Source organism: Typopeltis vanoorti, chromosome 4 (assembly GCF_054136105.1).
Source record: "Typopeltis vanoorti isolate ZY-2024b chromosome 4, IOZ_Tvanoo_1.0, whole genome shotgun sequence".
NCBI lineage: Eukaryota > Metazoa > Arthropoda > Arachnida > Uropygi > Thelyphonidae > Typopeltis > Typopeltis vanoorti.
This window is the reverse complement of record NC_143552.1, coordinates 104,711,592-104,728,562: the sequence shown is the minus strand read 5'-3', so window position 1 is coordinate 104,728,562 and position 16,971 is coordinate 104,711,592. Positions and strand designations below refer to the sequence as shown.

The 16,971-nt window shown below is 35.5% G+C and overlaps 1 protein-coding gene across 1 annotated transcript in view; it reads right to left on the bottom strand.

Moving 5' to 3' along the window:
* Positions 1-16,971, bottom strand: part of LOC150107569 (uncharacterized) — a 613,086-nt gene that overhangs the window by 14,219 nt on the left and 581,896 nt on the right. Inside the window, exon 28 of the mRNA XM_090392132.1 lies at positions 2,926-2,962. Coding sequence (XP_090248258.1) covers positions 2,926-2,962 — 37 coding nt within the window. The remainder of the gene's footprint in view (positions 1-2,925; positions 2,963-16,971) is intronic.

The following is a 16,971-nucleotide window of genomic DNA, read 5'->3' as shown; positions in this document are numbered from 1 at the left end:
CAGAAATTCCATTTCTTTATTATTACATGCAGTTTGGCAGAATGGTTAATGTATCCGCCTCAGCCAAAAGGCTGTGGGTTCGAATCCTGCCATGGGCATGGATGTTTGTGATTGTCTGTGATAATACTAGTTGTGGTGGGTGGTAGATGGCACTGGTGTAGATGATGTAATTGGTAGATTGAGTGGTGGAGAAGGATAGTTGTAGAATAGGTGCCCTCCCTCGATGAGTCTTTGGAGGTGTTACGTAATAATAATAATAATAATAATAATAATAATAATACTTTTTTTAAATTTATAGTTCAAATCTCCCATAATGATCACTCATTTTGCACTTGCAAACTCATCTGCCTCCAGCTCTTCATCCTCTATGTTTCCTTGCCTATAGCAACATCTTATTAAATATCCTGTCTTGCCCACATCCTCCTCACATTATATGATTTCAAAACCATTAGTAAACCATTTTCCCCAATTTCTCCACTCTGAGAGGACTTAACTTGTTCATCATTTATCATAAGTAGCATTCAACCACCTCATTTTCTCTTCATAACCAGCCGAAATATGCTATACCATTCTATTCCTATTAGGACATCCTCTTCTGCCAACCATGCTTCAATGCAGTGGCGTAGCTAGAGCTTTTGCTGCCCAGGGCAGTCCCTGAGTTTTGCTGCCCCTCTCAATACACACCAAAAATACTACAAAAAGTCAAAACGACGTATAGGAAAATAAATTAAAACACTATGTTTATTTTTGAAGTAAAATATTAATTTCAACATTCTAAAATGTTATATTTCTTGGTTTTCTGCTAGCAAAATCATCGATGACATTGGCGAAGTCTATTTCACAGTAATCTAGGTAATTCTACATTACTATGTAGAATTACCTACATAGTAATGTATTTAGAATTAGAGTGTATTTTAGAATTAACTGTAAGAGTTCAAAAAAGGTTCAAAGTGCTGCCCAGGGTGGACTGCCCCCTCTAGCTACGCCACTGCTTCAATGTTTCATTAATCCTAATAAACTTTGGATACACTAGCTATCAATATCATCAATTCATTTCCTTTATTTCTGATACTTCTGGCATTTATTTAAAGAAACATCAATGTATTGTTAATATTTCTGTACCTATTATTATTCCCTCTGGACTCCATTTGATTCTACAATATATCATACATTCTCCCAAGTGACTATTCTCACAAAAGGCCACCTCTTCTAGCATCTACCCTAGAAACTCTAGTTTCTCTGCCCTAACACAGTAACAACAATATCTCCAGATGCCTACGTCCCTCTTTGTTCAAATGCAGCCTATCTCTTGCATATAGTTCTCTTCTATCTTCAAATGCACTCCGGGGTGCAACTGAAGATAGATCACCTAATCCACATAATCCAGGACTCTCTTTTGACACATTCTTGTTAATATATCATTCATTACTGCTGCTCTTCTAAACTGTCTAACTAATTCATCTGAGTAGTTTAATAGAGACTACTGAATGGAATGAAAGCTGATGTATTATATGTACTAAACAAGTCAACAATAATAGTATCAACTTAGAAATTGATAATATATTTTGAACATATGAGGATGGTCTGAAAAGTTCTCAGCTTAACAATGAAAAAACGAATTTATAATTTCAAAATTATTTTTATTTTTCGACATAATCTCCCTTAAGACTAATACATTTGCTCCAGCAGCATTATCCCATCCCTATAGTGGTTCGCAGTAAGATCTGCAAAATACCCCTCTACAGCTGCAATCACCTCTTGATTCGAAGAAAAACACTGACTAGCAAGGAAGAGTTTTAGTTTTGGGGAAGAGATAGAAGTCAGAGGGAGCTAAATCTAAGGAATAGGGTGGATGTTCCAACAATTCATAGTGCAGATTCCTTAATTTTTCCATTGCCAAAACACCTTTGTGGGCTGGTGCATTGTCCTGATGAAAGATGATTTTTTTTCTTCTCCAAATAGGGTTTCTTCTCACAAATTTTTTCATCTAGTCTGATTAAAAGATCGGAATAATATTCCCCGGTTATTGTTTTACCCTTCTCAAGATAATTAATAAACAAAATGCCTTAAGAATCCCAAAACACCGATGCCATGACCTTTCCTGCTGATGGAATCAACTTTGTCTTCTCTGGCTGAACAACTGGCTTCTGTCCATTGTTTTGACTGTTGTTTGGATTCTGGTGTATAATGGTGAATCCAAGACTCATTCCATAGTAAAAAATTGATGCACAAAATCAGTTTTATTCTTGTTAAAACACTAAAAGCACTGTTCAGGGATTTTCATGTGAGTGCATTTTTGATCTGCTGTGAGCAAGCGTGGCACCAATTTGCACAAAGCTTTTTCATATGCAATTATTCATGCAAAATATATCATAAATGTTCTTTTGAAATGCCTATAGTCTCAGCAATTTAATGCACTTTGACTTGCCGGTCATCCAATATCGTACCGTGCACCTGATCAATGATTTCTGGTGTTTACACTTTTTATACATCCTTCACGTGGATCATCTTCAAGGCTGGTATGGCCACATTTAAACTCGGGAGTCGATTTCTTAATTGCCAAAAACAAAGGAGAAGAGTGCCCATAAACTTCTGTGAACTTCGAATGAATTTCTGTTGGCGTTAAACCTTCTTTTAGAAAGAATTTTATAACCACACGATACTAAATTTTATCCATTTCAAGGGACACAGACAACACTTTAGCTTCAGACAGCTGAATAAAACAAACCACTTGATAGAATGACTTGCAATTTCACACAGATGCTTATGACAGATGTACCAACTTAGAAAAAAAAAATTTCCCGATAGCGTTGCCATCTATGGTCGAGGACGAGAACTTTTCAGACCACCCTCATATATTAGATGTATGCCAAACTTGACAGAGAGCCATGATTAAATACATCAGATGCAGTTTAGAAGTCCTACCTTTAACAGAATTACTCTGTGTTTTAATTCTGGGTTCCTGAAAAGAAAATGACAAAGAGTATTACCAGTATTTGAAGTTAATAATTTTACCTTTATAATTACTCACTATAACAATACACACATATTTATATATACTATAAATATAGTTAACTGACTGATTAATGCATTAATCACTAACTCAGATTAAGATTTAGTTGCTTATACTAAATTTTTAAACTTTTTCATGAATAAGACCTTGATATATCTTAATTATCAGTATGGAGTGTCTATAAAGATTTAAAAATATATATACACTGGTAAAATAGCTGTTATTAAGATCCTGGGGTGAATTTTGAACAAAACTGCTCTAAAAATAGTTAGAAATATGTTTCTATGAGTGCAAATTTTGAGCACATATTATTATTATTATTATTATTCAGGCCTCCATGGAGTCAAGAGACTCATCGTGGGAGGTCCTTCCTAGAAAACACAAAGGCTATCATAACACTCATTGACCATTCTTGCTCTCACCACTCTATCAGGCAATGCATTCCACAGTTCCACCACCCTCTATGCAAAGAAACCACTCCTCGCCTTCTCACAGCTTCCTTTTGTATTTTCTGGGGATGGCCCCTTGTCATCGTTCCTTTCCCCTGATCCACCAAGCGAAAGATCTCTGCAGTGTCAATCCTGTAACTGCCTTTCAACAGTTTAAAAGTCTCGATCATATCACCTCTCCTTCTTCTATCCACCAAACTCTGCAGTGCACACTCCCTCAGCCAATCCTCACAGTCAACATTGTACAGTCCTGAAACCATCTTTGTTATCAGCCTCTGCACCCTTTCCACATTTATCCCCTTCAAATCCTGGGGATCACATTTGAGAACAGTGGTCTGATCAGGGTCTTATACAACAGAAGGGAGATTTTAGGGAGATTTTCTGCCTTTTTTTGTGAAAAAACAGAAGTGACATGTGAGTTGTTCATGGTATAGCAGGAAGTGAATTTCTTCATCTAAACAAGAGATGGAGGAGAAGGCTGATGTCCTAAAGTTAGCTGTATCTCTAGGTGATGCTACCATGGTACCAACCATCTGGATATGAGAGATAGATTGAAGCATGGAAGGACAGAAATTGTGTCCAATAGCCTTAATAAGAGACTAGATAGCTTGATTGTTATATGAGCAGGGAGAAAGTTTTCTGCATTTGGATCTTTCAAAATCTAATGTCGATTTATTGATTTTTTTTTAATTTTTAAATTGTATGTTGAAGGCTTAGTGTAGATAGACTGAGTGCAAAGATGAGATTCTTCTTTTCTGCTACTGAAACATGCGGAATTCTTATCTATGACACAATGTAAGGCTATGGAATATATAGTAATCAGAGATTTTGTGTAGAGTGAGGAAAGAAAGTTATCATTCCAGTGAAGAGTATTTCAGCTATTTGGTCAGAGTAGAATCAGGAGAGTAAAAATAGCAATCAGGAAATGATGTCTTCCCGCTTGATACCTTTGTAATGTCAAGGGACATGAGTAATGAGAGTGGCTGGATAGCACAGACCAATCCATATAAGAGGAAACACAAAAAATTATAATTTGAGTTACCAAAAGGAGAGCTGACATCTACAGTATATTTGGAGGGAGAGGGTTAAGAAAAGGTCCAGGGCATACAGAGAATGATAAGAATTATCTATTATTATTATTATTGACACTGCCAAGGAGTCCGAAGACTCATCGTGGAAGGGAACCTACTTTAGAACTCTCTGTCTCCACCACTACACCGAACCTATACTACCAATAATCTACATCAACGCCATCTACCGCCCACCACTACCACAATTAGTATTTTTTATCTGTAAATCGTGTGTGTTCTGAAGAGCCGATTTGTCTGTATGCGGAATGAAAAACCCGAGTTTCCGGAGGGGGAAAAACTCTGCTACCTCCATATGAGATCGGCTAACTCCCCTTCTATTGAAAAAGTCCATATAAAGATTCTTCCTGTTACAATGAGAATAGAACTTAGGCCTTTTCCAATTGAAGGGCGCAATGTACCATCATTCTTCCAATTGACCTACAGTGGTATTCATAGAAGGAAATTTTGTGCTACGTCATTACTAACAACAAATACTTTAGCATCTTTTCCAGCTTGACCTATGAATTTAGAGAAGGAAAGTCAATTTGAATTTTAAACATTGTATTTAAGTGCCAAAGGTGATTTTTCTGGTAATAAGACTGTCAAAAATCAACTTTATTTATAGTTTTATTATCAACCTTTTCAGTGATACAAATCAAACAGGACTGAGCAGTTATCAAAATTTGGAAAGAAGTAAAGACCACAAAGTAGCATGGACGTTTCAAGCTAGGTTTTGAAATTTCTTAATTCTAATCTCAGGCATGAAATGTCAGATCACTAAAATCAAAAATATTTTGATTCTAAAATATTCATGGTGCCATTACAAAAGTAGTAATGACACCATAAACACAGAAGAAAAAAAAATCTAGGTGAAAATTCATCTACTCTTGTAATTCAATATTATACTCTCACTACTTTTGAAACTCGAAACTAACTACGCTATAATGGTTTCATGAAACCCGATAACTGTAACTAGGTCTTCAATGTCATTTATGTTTACATAGAAAATTGATATGTTTGCTGCCTAATAAAATTCAAAATTCACAATATAATTAATAGTTTACTATTAATTTTATATTTTATATTTATTTAATATTTTAATATAAAAATTTTAATATTATAATATTTTAATACTTTATAGGTGATCTCAATATTAACAGTAAACTATTAATATTGAGACCACTATGAGTTTTATGAGGTAACTGAAGTCTGAAATATTGCAGATTCTAATTAGGGATTTCCACATGCCATGCAAAATTAGATCTCAATTCCTAGTAAGGGTCATTTATGAGGGAAGAACCATTTTAGATACAGTAAGAAGTTTTCTTCTAAATATGGTACTGCAGCTACAGACTAGTTTAGGGTTCAAGGAATGATTCAGAGATGTGACGTGTTATTAAATTCATTTTTTCTTTTCTTAGATGAGTCACATCAACATGGTTTCACCTTCTTGGATTTTATTAAAACTTTGGCCAATATGTAAAGTTGCTGCAGGTATAGAAGATTTTGTAACTGCTACAATAGATTATTATTTTCAGGAGATGAAAGCTCTGTTATGTGACCTTAATGTTTGCTTCTTTTAATAAGAAAGCAATGCAAGTGGAAATTCTACTGTGTTATGATAATGAGAGAGAGAGAGAGAGAGAGAGAGAGAGATTATTGCATCTGATCAGAGTGGCTTTCTGCTTAGTTAAACCCAGTTTTTCTTCTCTCTTCAATAATATTATTATTATATCACACCTCAAGAGAGAGTCCAAAGACTCATTGAGGGAGGGTATCAACTCTACAATTCTTTGTCTCGCTACTCCACCAACCTTCATAATCTAACACCAACACCATTTACAGCCGACTACCACCACTAGTGCTTTCACATACAATCACAAACATCCATGCCCACGGCGGGATTCGAACCCGCAGCCTTTTGGCTGGAGAGTAGATACGCTAACCACTCGGCCAACAATATATGAGTCACATCAATATGGTGTTCACCTACTTTGATTTCATAACCTTAGCCAGTATGTAAAGTTTGCTGTTTGCCACAGCGAATATTTTAAACACTTGAACAGGATTAATATTTTTAGGAAATCTTAGAAGGCAGATTGGATGTTTTTAAGTGCCTCCATAGTGCAATGGAAGAATGACAGTATGTGTAATTCAGTTAGAAAAGGCCTAAGTTCGATACTTGTAGTTATGAGAGGAATCTTTATATGAGTTTTTTCATTTGAAGGTGAGTTAGCCATCATATATAGGATTTTTTTCCTCCCTGAAACTTGGGTTTTCATCTCACATACAGGCATTTTGGCCTTCAGAACACACACACAATTTACAGATAAAAAAATACTGATGGTGGTGAAGGGTGGTAGATCGCATTGATGGTAGTTGTGTGTAGTGGAGTGGAGTGGAGTAGAGTGCTCTCCAGCAATGAGTCATTGGACTCCTTGGAGATATCATGTAATAATAATAATAATAATGATAAGCTTAGAAAGCTTGGAAGGGACTTTAATATTTACATTTTTTAAAGAAAGCAGTGCAAGTGGACATTCTATCCAGTATGATAAAGAGAGATAAAAGTCCTTGTATCAGTGTTGGAACATAGTGATTTTGTGTATATGTCTCTATTAGGATAGCCTTTATATATAAATTTAATTACAATTAATAAATATAATTGATTATTATAACTAATTAAATACATTTTAGTCATTTTCATACTGTATAATTCTTTGCTGCTCAGAGTACTGCTGACTCTACATTTTTGGTTGGGATGGCAGAAAGATTTAGCATGGGGAGAACAGTCTTAAGATTTCTATAAGTATCCTAAATCTATATCTAGAGAAATTTGTAGACATAAGGTATCTGTAGGCATTTAATGTGTGTATAAGTGAGTTTTTGTAGAAGTTGTGTAAGTTCAGTGTTTTATTTTGTTGTTATTTCATCTGTAAATTATTCATGGAGAGAAAGAACATGTATTATCTTGTCTTGTGAGTCAAGATGGCAGTAACTCTTCCTTGTCAGAGATGCATGCATTTTGATATCTGATTAATAAAACTTTACTTATACTCTTTAGACAAGGTAGATTGATTGTGAGTGTTCAAATTAGGTGGCAGGAGAGTGTGATACAAATATTGAGTTATTTGTATCACACTGAATGAAATCATATCAAGAAGAATATGATTTTACTACATGATACCTCAAGGAGTCCAAAGACTCGTTGAGGGAGGGCACCTACTCTACAGTTCTCTGTCTCCACCCACTCAATTCACCAACTACAGCAAACCATAACTACCATCATCATTTACACCAGCACCATCTACTGCCCACTACTAGTATTTTCAGAGACAATCACAAAAATCCATGCCCATGGTGGGATTCAAACCTGCAACCTTTTGGCTGGAGAGCGGATATGTTAACCACGCAGCCAACCAGGCTAGCAAAAAGAAAGAAACTTACCAACTTTAGCAAAGGACCTTTAGATCTTCAGTCTAATGCTCTCTCAACTGAGCTATTTCGGCTTAAATAAAGAAGTGAAAGAACAGTTTGTTAACAGACAGGAGGGAAAAAAAGTTAGCAAATGATATGCTAAGAAACCAACAGAAGTAATATGAATGTTATCATAGGTGAGATGGTGGGTAAAAGTGGAGCAGAATGATACAAAAAAGTTGGTAATTGGTAAAAAGAGAGCAGGAAGAGAAGAAAAAATGCTGAGGATGTTGGTAGAGAGAGAGAGAGAGAGAGGGGGGGGGGGAGTATTAGAAGTGAAATGATAAAATTCAGGAATGAATTAATCAGGTGCAGGGTAAGATATAGCAGTTAAAGAAGAAATTACATGTTAAAAGTCCAAATTACAAGTGGAAGAAAGAAAGTGAATGATGCAGCAGAAAGTAAAATAGTGGGAGGTAGGAAGAAACAGAGAGAGAGAGAGAGAGAGAGAGAGAGAGGATATGTTGCATGGGGAATTCTGTTGTGAAGAATGGTAAGACAGAACAAGCATTGAAGATGTGTTTTTTAGAGGAAGGGCAATAAGAACAACAACTGAAACCATGAAGAAGAGAGAAAAAGTGCTGGCTGTTAATTGGAATAAATGATTTGTGAGTAAGTGTGAATAATGTATCATTGGATGTTAGTGTAATTAGAGAAAGTGCAGCAGAAGAGTGTGACAGAGTTCTGTGTTGCTGAAGTATGATAGCAGAGATCTAAGGAAAAATGTGATGATGGTATGATAAGTAGGATGTGAAGGGAGGGAGAGGCTTTAAGTACCGTATTTGCTGGCATATAAGATGCACTTTTTTTCTTTGAAAACAGGTCTGAAAAACAGGGTGCGTCTTATATGCCGATACTCAATTTTTTATTACTTTCATTTCTGGAAATTTTCTCTGTTCTGAGTTACTCAATTTCTTTCTTGCTTCTTTGCGGTGTGTTCCAGTTACGTTAGTTATGTATTCCAGTTAGAGCATTCCAGTTATGTTAGTTATGTATTCCAGTTACTGGAATACCTTCTAGTATTCCAGTTATGGATAGATAACATTTGGTCTAGGCACTCTGGCACACTGTTGAGGAAGCCTGCCCTGCTACTATGAGATCAGTTTCGTTCTCACAGAACAGAAGATATTAAAAATAAACTCAAGGAATTGAAAACTCAGTTAGCTGTAATTCCAGGAGGTCTAACTAGTCAGCTTCAACCTTTAGATGTCTTGAAGCAGAAGTGGAACACTGCATCCAGAAGACTGCTGGATGCAGTCTTCAGATTTTGAGGTTACGCACATCAGGAAGAAGCCTAGCATTTCTCAAGTTTGTGAGTGGGTCAAAGCTTCATGGGATGCTGTGAAAACTGAGACAGTGGTTTAAATCATTTTAAATCACTGAGACAGTGATTTAAGTCCTCTGTACCATCCAGTGCATTACTAATGCACTGGATTGTACAGAGGACAATTTGTTGTATGACGACTTAGATTCTGATTTAGAAGAGTTTTCAAGTGTCTCTTATTTAGCTCTGGAGATGAATTTCTCGGTTTTGACGAAGAAGATTAAAAGGTGGGAATTCTTTCCTAGTTAGATTAGGTATTTGTTGAATGTAGACCTACTTATTACTTTACATTTGAAATATTGTAAATTCATTAGAATATTCAGTGATAAAGTTTTTTTTCCTAACAAATGTGTACAAAAATGGGGGTGCATTTTATACGCCAGCAAATACGATAATTAGATATATGATATAAATTTGCAGGAGAGTAAGTTGTTTGCTAAAGATGTTTTACATCTGAGTGAGAGCAACAATGTAAAGTGGGAAATGAGTGCTAGATGGTAGGTCATGAGAATGATCTATCAGGATAAGTGTGATATGAATGAAGACAGAATGAAATAGAGTGTACATAGATGGTTTCAATAAGAGCATCAACATCCAAGATTTTGCAGAATGATAGGGCAAAAAATTATGGGCAGGAAATTAGGAATAGGGGTATGGTATTATGTTTATATAATATTAAGAGTATTTGGAATAAAAGGACAGTTTTTTTAATTTAAGTTGAATTTTTTTTTTTACCATGATCAAATCAATTGATCCTTAAATCACTGGTATCAGTGAGATGTGGTCAATGAAAAACAATATACTGATGAAAATAGAACATAATGAAGTTACCAATATCCAAGAAAACAGAAATAATAAAAAGAAAAAAAGGAAGCATGGCATTATTGACAACATTAGTTGTGTTGACATCTGGAGGATGAAGGAAGCAGTCTTTGAACTATTTCCCTGTGAGGAGGTTGAATTTTAGATATTTACTGGAGTGCTACTATATGCTGAGAAATACTGTGAAGGTGAATATGAGATATTCAGGCCAATAAAATGAATGTGTAATAGGCAAGTGATAGTGAGTAACTTTAACTTATTGGAGTACTGACTAGTAAAAACTAGGACTAGAAGGAAGCAGTAACATGTCTTAGCAAGGAGAAAAAGTTCCTTGAGTTGCTTATGGATGATTATGTTATACAATATGTTGAACCTTATGAGAACAGGTTGAAGATTTGTGGGTTGCAGAAATTGGTTGATAGGTGGAAGAGGGGAGATATGATTGAGACATTCAAATTGCTGAAGGGTTTCTATAGGATTAATTCAGAGGATTTTTTTGAGATCAGGACTGGTGATGGGAGAACTAGGGGACATCTATGGAAGCTGGGCAAGAGTGTGGTTAGCAAGGGTGTTAGAGCTGGGTTCTTTACTTTTAGAGTGGTAAATGAGTGGAATAAGCTGCCAGAGTCTGTTGTGGGTGCTATGACAGTGAATGAGTTCAAGGCAAGGTATGATAGATACTGTGAGAATGCCGAATAGTTGTGTGGACATGATGTTTAGGGCCTCCCTCGATGAGTCTAAGGACTCCCTGGAGTCGCTTGTAATAATAATAATAATAATAATAATAATAATAATAATAATAATAATATGTGCTATACACTTGTATCCTGCATACTGCAATGCTCTTAAACACAATGATCTTCGTTGTGAGAATAACCATGTAGTTGTGACACTAGAGGCAACTAGACAAGTGAAAGCTTCTCTGAAGTAAAGAGAAGTGCTGAACTACAGAGCAGAAAACTAGGACCAACACAAGAAAGAGAGGTATTGTAAAAAAAAGAAGAAAAAAAAGAAAAAAGAAGCTTTGTGGTCAGGATTAACTGAGTTGGTCCCAAATTATTGGTTTCAGCAAGAGGTAGATGATATAATGAAAGTAGAATATCATGGATATAACGATGAGTGATGTTATGGCAGATGATAATAATGGGTGACTTTGACTTTGGAACTAGGAAATAACATATAAATAGGTACGAAGAATGGGTTTGTTGAATTTTTTTTAGTGTTTGGCTTAGTGTAGTCTGTTAGGTTTGAATGAAAACTAAATCAACTAGGACTATGAAGCCTAGTATATTATGACTGTTCTTCTGGCCAGTTTGTCTTTTTCACAGGAGAAAAACTGCCAATATTCTGTATGAAACTGACTAACTTGCCATCAGCTAAAATCCCTTCATAAAGGATTGAACATCAGTTATTTAGGGATAACTATTCTACACAACATATGATGGAGCCAACACAAGCAGCATGAGAGTTGGATTTAACAAAACCATTCATAGGGTGATAATTATTATTTATTCTTATATAGGTATCTCTGAATCTGAAGAGTCGTTACAAAGCACCCACACTAACCATTATTTACACAATGCTTACTACACTTCTACTTAAATTCATTCACTGATGAACCACTCAAGATTGGCTCTAACAACATATTCCATCCATTTGCCAGTCTGCAAGAAAAAAATCTAGATCTCATACTTTTGCTAACCATTCTTATACACAGTTTCCAGGAGTAACCTTCTCCTGCTCTCTTCAATTTATTAAACCTCATTTCTATCATATCCTTCTTTTCTACCTATCAACAAAATTTAATAATCTACAAGCCATTCAACTATCCTCAGAGAGAGAGAGAGAGAGAGAGAGAGCATTCCACCAGACAGTCAACATCTTGGGAACTCATCTCTGGATCCTTTCTACCACTTCTTCTTTCTCAAGAAACCCAAGTACCAGATCTCTATGCAGAGTAATCCAGAAATGTAGTTGCATCAAAACTTTATAAAAAGGGAGAAAGTAGACTGGTGACCAGCTGCAGTATGATCAACTGAAGAGAAAGATAAAAGAGTGGAGTGAAATGAATGAATCATGAAATTAAGCAGGAACTATGGAGCAAGAGGATGTTATGGAGGAGATATAAAACTGCAAATACTCATCAGCAGTTACATGAGGAACATAAGATGCAAGTCAGGTGGAAGTGATGAGTGTGGTGAGGAAGGAAAAAATTAGCATATGAAATGAGATTGGCAGAGGAAGTAAGCAAATCCTAGAGAATTCTATAGTTTATGTAGCTAGTAGAAGGATGAATACTGAAGACAAACTTTAGTTATGGAGATGGCATATGGAAGAAATATACTGCAGATATAGCAGAAACGTTTAGTGTGGATATTTTTATTCGTCTCTTGCTGGATGCTTGAGAGTAGCAGTAAACACAACTGGGAAGGAACAGAAGAAAGCAGTAGTTTGTGAATGTGATGGGATATATTTGAAATCCATAGGACTTAATGCAATACAACTATATATATATTAAGGGGATGTGCAAAGAAGCTAACAGTTTCCTTTTTTTTTGGTATATTATGACTGTTTGAACAAATCTAGCAAAAAGAATAATCACTGAAGAGTACAAGAAGAAAACATAGGAAATAGGAAATGTGATAATGAAGATATCATTATCACATGGATAAAGATATCATGGAGGACAGCATGGGCTTGTTAAGTGGTGGTCTTGTTTTTCAACAACCTATTATATTTTATAATAGCTTTTTTTTTTTTCTTCTTCTAGATTTTGCAAAACATTTCATAATACCTAGTAATGGTACTGAATGAAGTCACAGTGTGGAGGAGAGATGTCTTGAAGAAGATACCAAACTGCACAACATTACACTTACTTACATTGAATTGATAGCCATTATCATTTACCACTATTCTAGATTATTCAAATCATCCTATAAGTGCTGTAAATCAGTAACAGTTGAACATATTCTTTAAAGTCCTTCCCAATATCATTAATGCATAAATTGAACAACTATGGTCCAAGGAGTGATCCCTGGTGTACACCACTAGTCACCTTTAATCTGGTAGATCCCCACCCATATACTACTTTCTGATATCTATCTATCAGCCACCCCATGTATCCAAGTCAAGAGTTTATATTCCAATCCCATATTCTCCAGTTTATGTAACAGCCTTTCAGGTGTTACATAAACTGCTTTAATTATTGTAGCAGTTTACAATCAGAGATTACTACTATTGTTTTATGGTAAATGGCTAATTGTCTTTATAACATTAACTTTGATTAAGTGCATTCCAAGCTCCTGCGATCTATTCAAGAAAGCTACTTCTTGCTCTCTTACTCACCACTCCCTTTCTTAATTTTCCGGAATGGTTCCTTGTACGTATATATTTTCCCATTTCCTTGTGATATGACTAATAAGAGAGAGAGAGAGAGAATGCTTAACCATCTATGTCACTACCATTCCACAGAGTAGACTATAACTATAATGCTTTATTTAGAAGAAAAGCTTTCAGCACTGTTTTAGAGAATCAAGTGAGGTTAAATACTCAAAAGGACTCTAATAGAAATCTAGGGCTAATTTTCAATACTTAGTATCTCAATTACTGCAGCATCACAAGCAAACAATGGAAGACAACTGATATATGAAACAAAATAGATTCATTCCACATTCCACTATTAAGGTCTTATTATATTGCATTTCCAGGTTAGTTCCAACTATGTATGTATTTTCTTAGATAATAGTTAATATTAACTTAAAAAAACATACTACTATTCATCTTATTTGTAGTGAAAAAATGTCAGTTTTCTACATTAAGTATAAGGTACATTAAAACTCTGGTTATTATTAGTCAGGAAACTATTTCTCACATTTCCTCTCCTTATATAGTCTCTGTACAAATTTTCTAAATATTTTCTTACTTCCCATGTCCTGACATAGAAAAAAAAAATTTCTATGTAACACAGTTCTATGATTTTAATGTATATCTTTTTATGAAAAAATTTTATTATTAATACCAGATCTCTATTGAGTCAAAAGACTCATTATAGGAGGCAAACACTGTTATTACACACAAAGCCCATCAAACCATGCTTCAAATTCATTCAATGCATCTGCATTTACCACAGTGTCAATGCATTCCACTCACCAACTACTCTCCATGCAAAGAATGATCCTTATGCCTCTGCTCACACCCTCCTTATACATCTTCCAGGTATCCCCCCCCTGTTCCACCCCTTCTCCAATTCTATGAAAAATTTTATTATTATTATTATTCAGGCCTCCATGGAGTCAAGAGACTCATTGTGGGAGGACCTTCCTAGGAAACACAAAGTCTATCATACGACCCCTTGAACTCATTGACCGTTCTTGCTTTCACCACCCTATCAGGAAATGCATTCACGGTTCAACCACCCTCCATTCAAAGAAACCACTCCTCATCCTCTTACTCACAGCTTCCTTTTATAACTTCCAGGGATGGCCCCTTGTCGCTTCTTCCCGCAAGTGAAAGAACTTCCCGGTGTCAACCCTATAACTGCCTCTCAACAGTTTAAAAGTCTCGATCATATCACCTCTCCTTCTACTATCCAGCAAACTCTGCAGTCCACATTCCTTCAGCCGATCCTCATAACTAACATTGTACAGTCCTGAAACCATCTTTGTTACCTGCCTCTGTACCCTTTTAATTTAATTCTCTTATCTCTGTACCCTCTGTACCAGAGTTAATTTATCGCCTTCAAATCCTGGGGACCAAATTTGAGAACAATAGTCTAAGTATGGTCTGATCAGAGTCTTATACAATTTCTTCCACATTAACCTGGTAACAACTCTTTACCAAATTAAATGTCTCAATTATATCCCCTCTCTTCCTCCTATTCACAAGGCTTTGCAAACTGCATTCCCTCAATCTGTCCTCATATCCTACATTGCAAAGATCAGTTACGACCTTAGTAAGTCTTCTCTAGATCCTTTAAAACATATCCTTATCCATGAAAACCAGGGGACTAAATATGTGTGTAATTCATATGTGGCCTAATCAAGACCTTATACAATGGAACCAGAACCTCTTTATTTCTACAAGTTAAGGCCCTCCACATCATTGCCATAATCTGATGTCTTGCGCAATGTGACCTATGAACTTCGGATCCATATCCGCTATGGAGTGACAGTGGATCCATATCCACTATCACTCCAAGGTCTCTTATCTCTTCAATTTCCTCCAAAATTTCCCTACCAAGCGTATACTTTGCATCCCATTGTTGCATACCAAATTTCAGAATCTTATATTTTGCAACACTGAATTGAGAGTTTCATACTGTTGCCTACTCATACAGTCTATTCAAGTCCTCCTGTAAGGTCACAATATCTGCTTGATTCCTCATCACTTTCCCCTTTTGCATAGTTTGCAAACAGTTGTATATATCACTAGTTAAGCCCATCCCAATATCATTAATATACAAATTAAATAACAATGGTCCCAAAACTGATCTCTGTGACACACCACTAGTGACTTTCCTCTTTCGAGATAGTGCCCCCCTCCCACACACAACTTGTTGATACCCAGTCACCTATCCAACTCACTAGTCTATCATTTCATCCCATCTGATTCAGTTTAGTTACCAATTGTGGTGTGGCAATCTATCAAAAGCCTTTGTAAAATCCAAGTATGGCACTGTATCATTGAATCAAATCATTCACATTTGTAAATCATGCAATTGCTGATCAATCTATATTATTTATACAACAGCTGATCACATAGAGGATGACCCAGAGGCATGATATAATCTTGATAACCTGTTTTTGTACCATCACACCCTGAAATGTAGAATCTCAAAATTTGAGTTTAATAATTCAAAAATGAGAGAAATCACCATTTTTTTTTTTTTTGGTTTGTTTTACTGGTTCTTTTGCATAACAAGAAGCATCTATATTTTCTTAACAATCTCTACCATGTAGCTTCTGAACTTCAAATCTACCAGTATTCCAAAATCTTCTTGGAAGTGCTGGTAGTAGAAATTATCAATGCTGCCAATTAATTATTTGAAAAATGATTCTGAAGAACTAATTACTCATCTCTTCCCCCCCCCCATCTGTAGGATACCATATTGCAAATGAATAAATCACCACAAAGCGACATTATACTTATCTTCCATTGCTAAACTCATCAATCACTGACACTTTTTACTCTCCTCTCAAGCAATGCATTTCATGCTTCTGCCACTCTCCATGCAAAAAATTTACTTCCTATCCTGTAACTCACTTTCACCTCCAAGGATGGATCCTTATCCTTGTTCCTTCTCCGTATTGTACCATACGAAACTCCTCCCAGTGTTAATGTGATAACCTTTCAACAGCTTAGATGCCTCAATCATACCCCCCACACACACCCCTTTTGCCTTCTGTCTACCAAACTCTGTAATTTTCATGCTATCCATCTATTCTCATAACCAACATTATACAGTTCTGACATCATTTTTGTTATTCATCTCTGCACCTTCTCCAAGATTATTTCATTCTTTTCAAATCCCAGCTCCAATAAACAAAGTTTTTCTGACACTTTTGTGTTTAAAAGATTATTTCTATTAAAGAAATCTATAAAGCAAAACAACTGATTAGTAAAGAAAAGCAAAAGTACCTTTGTTTCATGCAAAAATATTTAAAAAAATATTAATCAATCTTTAATGGAAATAAAATACTGTAATTTAGCATGAACTTCAATGAATAGTATTTGATTGTCCCTTTTCCATATGAAGGGCTAAAAATAAATGCCCAACCAAAACATAATAATAATAATAATAATAATAATAACAACAAT